General features: G+C 49.8%; 1 protein-coding gene across 1 annotated transcript; it reads right to left on the bottom strand.

Annotated features, from left to right (window-relative positions):
* Nucleotides 1-282: 282 nt before the first annotated feature.
* LOC104384162 (neuropeptide Y receptor type 2) lies at nucleotides 283-1,446 on the bottom strand. The gene has a single exon (XM_009992497.1). It carries the CDS (start codon nucleotides 1,444-1,446, stop codon nucleotides 283-285), a length of 1,164 nt encoding a protein of 387 aa, XP_009990799.1.
* Between the last annotated feature and the right edge of the window lie 4,656 nt (nucleotides 1,447-6,102).

Raw genomic sequence — 6,102 nt, 5'->3', positions numbered from 1 at the left:
CGAAAAGGACGTGTTTTGCTGGCTAAATGAAAGCCTCCTCTGTGCATGATTTTTCATGCTTCTACATGTATAACTTGAACACAGAGAAAGGAAAAAATTCATTTGTTTGGTCAGACAGAAATACACCTGATTTATTGTTTTGAGAGATACAGGGCGGGTATTTCTACATGGCTGTGGTAGCTATAACGTTTTAGCAACACAATGTTCCACCAAAAAAAGGCATTCACCCAACAATGTCTCTGGGCTCAGTCAGCCTCAGTCCTGGAGGCGGATGTCCCATCCCTAAACCTCCGTGGGCAGTGGTCCATTGCCAGCAGTCTGTTTGATGCTCCCATTTAGGGTGTTGGCCCTGAAGATATATGATCTCCCTCTAACTGAGCCTTCAGTGTGGATGCTTTCTGGCTTGTTCTGGCAACGGAAGAACATAAGGAAGCCGTTCCGGTAGTTCTTGTTCATCCATCCATAGAGCAAGGGGTTGACAAATGTAGAGCACATGGCTCCAACATGGAAGACAGTGTACAGGAGTTTGTACTCATGGAAGATAAGAACCAGATCAAGATCAATGGCAAGCTGGAATATGTGGAAGGGGAGCCAACAGACTGCAAATACCACAACTACCATCACTAGCATTTTGGTTGTCTTTCTCCTCCGGCACTGGTTTTCATTTCTGGAAGTGGGACTGATATGGTTTTTCAGCTTGAACCAGATCCTGGTATAGGCATAACAAATAATTGTGAGAGGAAAAACATACTGCAGGAGGAGCATGGACAGACTGTAGATAGTGGCATCTCGGTTATTACCAGAAGGCCATTTCTCTGAGCAGACAGCCATTTTGAGGTTGATGGATGGGATTTCCTCATATCGGTACTCTCTGAAGATGGCCAGAGGACCTGCTAGGACAGCTGCTGCTAGCCACATGACAGCTATGATGGTGAAGCTGAGCCTCTTGGAAATCCTGCTGTCCAGGTGGAAAACAATACACCGGTACCTATCCAGGGCAATCACAGTTAGGGTGAGAGTGGACACATGGACACTCAGAGCTTGAGCATAAGGGACCAGATGACAAAGAACAGCTCCGAACTTCCACTCATCCAGCAGTGTGTACACCAGGGTGAAAGGCAGACAGAGTGTGTCCACCATCAGATCTGCCAGGGCCAGGTTAGCGATGAAGAAGTTGGTGACAGTCCTCATGGTCTTGTACTTCACTATGATGTAGATGACCAAGGAGTTGCCAATGAACCCCAGCAGAATGATGAGGGAGTAGGCAGCAATCAGAACAACCTGGACCTCCAGGATCTTGGTGCTGTCCATCATAACACTGCGGGACCCAGAGAGGTCCTGGCTAGGAGTAACAAATTCCTTGCCATGCCAGCCCTGTGGCAGCTTCTCATTTAATGCTGTCTTCTCCACAGTGAGGGTGCTGTTGGCTCCCTCCAACGGTCCCATGCCTGGCCTGAGACTTTCCGTCAGGAAGAGCAGGAGGTCTGTAACACAGACACAGCAGAAGCGAGATCACAGGAGACAGCAGAGCATCTACAAGAACTGAGACTCAAAGGACATGTTCCACATAGCATTTCAGCAGCAGCAGCAGTGACATTCTCCTTTCTTCTCCCTTACCCTCCATCCTTCCTCACACTGAGTGGCCTCTCAGCTCTCTTATATCTCCTGTTAGAGCTTCTGATCATGAATGCCAGTTCCCCATGGAAAGGTCAGGGGAAAATGCAACTTTTCACACAAGTTTCTGAGATCCTGTTTATTTGAATTGGACTAGGGAAAACCCCACAACTAGCCAGGGCCAGACGGTAGGTTCTAAAAAGACCTGTTGTTCATGGAGCCCCTTTGCACACTGCCTCTCCTGCTTCTTCAGTCTGGGCTTTGCAAAACAGGGAGGTCACTTCAAACAAGCCAAAAAATTTGGGACCTCTTGGGGCTGACAGAAGAAATCAATGATGGTGTTAGTCATCTTTGATGAGATTTACTTACCTACAAAAATGCCCTGAGTCGTAGCTCCTTAAGAACTAGGAAAGGAGAAAAAAAACAGGACACTCTCAAATTCAAGGTGCTCTTCTTTACCTCCCCATTATAATTTATTTCCAGATTGCACACCCAGGTTTTTTCAGTTTCTTATTTCTCACCTCTCTGGGTGACAATATCTGCCCATAAAATCAAGCAGTTACAAGTCCTAAGTGGGAACTGCCGCACAGAGACATCCACGACCCGCCATGGCCAGGGGCACCCCCACTGTCCTCTGCCTCCTCCAAGGATGCAGTGAGTGACTCATCTTCTTTTATATGATTATTTTGAGTCTAGATTATGATTGTTATATTGATACAGCAAACCGTGTATTAAGATTTGGCAGCATCTGCAGAGGGTCCAGATGATTAGAAACTGTAAGTTAGGTTGTGTTATAAATTCTATATTACTTAAGAGATTAGAAATCACTAAGTTAAGTTAAATTAAGATCTAGGTGATTAGAAATAATAAGTTGTGTTATAAATTCTGTATTACGCTGTTTATAGATTGTACTACAGTGATTCTGCTTGTAGTAATCCTGTGCCATTCTAATCATAAATTCTACACTATATTAGTCATAATATCCCGTTAAGAAAATAATGCATTAATTGTAACTACGATTTAGTGCCGTCATCATTCTGCCAAGGATCCCTAAAAGAACCTGCCTGTCCCCTCAGTGTTGGTGACACCCAGGCATCCTCCGGCTTTGCAGAGGAGGGAGCTCCTGCAGGGATGAGCCTGTGCAGGGGGCAAACAACTGAAGTTGTGAACAAGCCTCCTGCAGAGCTGTTGCTGAGCGTTCAGGCACAAACAGGTCAGAGAGCCAAAGCCCCGGCGTCAGCGAAGCCTGCTGCCACGTGGTGCTCAAACGTCTGCATGAACGTGGCTTTGGGAGCAGGGAGTCCGACCGATGAGCCAGAACTGACTCAGTCTGGAACCTGCAGCTGGCGTTTGGTGCCGTTGTAACAGCAGAGTGTTGTCACGGCAGGGTTTTCATTCAGTCCAAACACAGCAGGAGAAAAGCCAACTCTGTTACTGGCTCCTTCTCAGCCTCTGTGTCTCAGAATTGCTGCTGGGGTATGTGGAGAGGGGCGGACGTGGCCCCTCACATATCCCCTCTCCCCAGCACTGTGTGTTGGGCCCCCCATTCCCACCGCACACTTGATCAAAAGTAAGCAAAAGTCATCACTCTGCCCAAACAGGGTGGTCAAGAAGAGCATCGTGTTTTGTCCGACCTGCAGAGATGGGGGGATAATGCCCTGCCACCGAGGGAGGGAGGCAGAGGGCTTAAATGAAGCTGGGAATTAGAGGCAGACTGCTGGGTACCTTCTCAACCTCCTTGAGGAACAACTTGGTATGGGTTTGTACCTGATGAGATGGGAGCACTGCTGGCTGGGTGCTGGTGGGCTTCCTGCAAATCCCATGACCTGCAAGCCAAATGTTTAAGGACAGCCTGTCCTTGGGAAGGGAGAATGCTTTCTGTGCAGAACACCTGCATTTCAGCTAGTTCCTTAAACAGACAGCACAAAATAATGGTGGCAAAATGGTAAAGGTGGCAGCAATTATATTGCAATGAATAATCAATGGCTGCTTGTTCTTTCATCGCTCCTCAGAGCAAGGGTTGTGACTCCCCCTTGGGAGCTGCTCATAGGAACCTGCCCACCTGGCTGCAAACTCAGGACCCTGCAGAGGCCCAGCAAAAGAGCTGCCTTTGGTAGACCACCCCTGCTTGCATCTTTGCTTTCTTCTGCCCTCTCCATGTCCATTGGCTTGCCTTACTTTTTGCTAACTCTGCTGGCCAATTTCTGCTAGTGATTCCTATGAATGAAGTTGGACTCAGATACCATGATAATGGAGACCGTGTAGGTATCGCTAAGAGGGTAGGGAGGTGGCTTTAAGCAGCAGGAAGGAAAAATGGGTGGATTTGCTGGGGTGAGGGTTTGCTTAAGGGTGATCTCAGACCTCCACGACACCGCAGCCCCCAGCCCTGGAAAGGTAACCCCAAAGACCATGGGAGGTCCCAACTTCTAAGGCAGGAAAGAGGAGCTCAAACCCGCCCCATGCAGCTGACGCAGTGGGAAACAGAGCAGGGGAAGAGGCAGGGCCCCGGCAGGGTGGCACAACCACAGCCTCTTCAACAGAGCCCGACCCACACGCAGCAGCTGCCCAGCCCGGAACCTCTCCTCAGCCACCCGTGCCGCAGCTGACCCCAAAACAAACCTTACTGCCAGAAGAGCAAAGTCCATGAAGGAAACAGAGCAAGTGCTGGGCATGTTTTCAGTGGCTGTGCTTTCCCTGCTTGCCCTCCGTCTGGGTCGTTTATACCTTCCAAATTGTCTATCATTTCTTTATCACTATCACTTGTTATCTCCTTTTCTGTGGCTTGCCTGTCCCATTTATCTTCGGTACCCAAGTCTTGGCATGACACCAGTGGACGCTCCCTTCTCTTTTTCGCCGTCTCACCCACCAACTGGCTGCCAGTGCCTGCGTTCACATCTCAGGCTATTTCCTTTCACTGGAGACTGGCAGCTACCCACCATCTGAGAGGAGCCAGGAACATCATGATTATTGGACCTGTTTCACTTCCTAACAAAATGGCCTTAATGGAGTTATTATTTTATTTGGTTTGCTTTGTTTTTTTCCAAAGGAGAACTATTAAAAATCAATTAAGGCATTTTAATTAAGAGATAAAATGGTCATAATAAATGTTCCCACTCCAGAGGCTGCCGGGAGGTTGCAGGGATGCTGCTAGGAGTGAACCAAAGTCCATTCCAGCAAGTAATGGAAGTGCTGGCATATGTGTAGGCTGCTGCCAGGCGCACACTCCCGTGCCCAGCAAGTCTGCCAGGCTAGATGGAAAAATCCTTGGAGCTGAGAACCAACTGCTTTTGGGAGAACAAAACAGTAGGGCAGACCAGGAGGAGGCAGAAATACCACCCTAAGCCCTTTCCTCTGCGCTGGGCTGCCATGAAGGGATCCAGAAAGAAGGCATCGCTTGGATGCTGCCCTCAACCTCTCCTCCAGCTGAGGTTCAGCCTGAGGCAGGGCTGGGAACCAGGGATGGCTCCCAACAAGGCAGGGAGAGCTGTGCACTGTGCCAGCAAGCTTCAGCCTTTGGGAAAGGGGGAAGAGGAGGGGGAAGCACAGAAGAGCTGTGAAACCTCAGCCTTTCGCTGAGCACACCGCTGTCGGGGACTGTGAGGGACAATGACCACCATGACAGCTCCAAAATTCATTCCTAGAGAGGGCCTGGCTTAGGTGCCCTTGGACTCACATGCTCCTCTGCTTCCTGGGGACACCCAGCTCCCTGCATGTCGCTGCCACAGCCCCAGACACGAAGCCAGCCTGGTCCAGACCTGTCAGGGCACATCCAGGCCTGGAAGAGTCATCTGCAAAGCCTGGCAGGGTTCAGAAAGCAGGGCTGGAAGGGTGGGCAGAGGGCAGAGGGCAGTTTGTTAATTATAATTCCTCTTTCTGTCCCAAGCTGTGAGACTGGGGTGGCTGAAGGCAGCGGGCACGCAGTGTGGGGGACAAGGGGTGCAGAAAAGAGAGAGGTAAAGGCAAGGATTGCTCAGAGCATGACCAAGAATTACAATCCTATCACAATTATCGTTAACTTCAAAGGAGGGAGTGGAGGGACTTGGGCCAGCCTCTGCTCTCTGCTCCGAATCTGGCTAACCACAGCCACAGTCTCTACCGCAGTGCCGGGGCGTGAGGGCTGAGGCTGATGTATATTTTCACAGCTTGGCTCACTGATTTATTCCATGCTGTGTGCTTCCTCCAAAGCAGCTCAACTCCATGAAACTCCTTCATCTCCAGCAGTCCGATCTGAAGCACTGACTCATCTCATCCCCAGTCTCAAATCTGGCAGCAGTCAGGTGCCCATGGCAAGGAGGTCTGAGACCATCCCTGATCACCAGAACCTGGTTGCCACCCTGGGTCAAGCCACCTTCTACCACCTCCGTGTTCCCCTACAGCACTGGGGAGGCAGCAGTGTTCACCCCACAACACAGCACTTAAAGGAGGAAAACACAATAAACTGAGACACGGAGGTTAAACCAGCTTGGCAGAGGCCACACAGCACGTCCA

This window comes from Tauraco erythrolophus, chromosome 16 (genome assembly GCF_009769465.1).
Source record: "Tauraco erythrolophus isolate bTauEry1 chromosome 16, bTauEry1.pri, whole genome shotgun sequence".
Taxonomy (NCBI): domain Eukaryota; kingdom Metazoa; phylum Chordata; class Aves; order Musophagiformes; family Musophagidae; genus Tauraco; species Tauraco erythrolophus.
The sequence above is the reverse complement of the archived record's forward strand: the minus strand, read 5'-3'. Positions and strand labels throughout refer to the sequence as shown.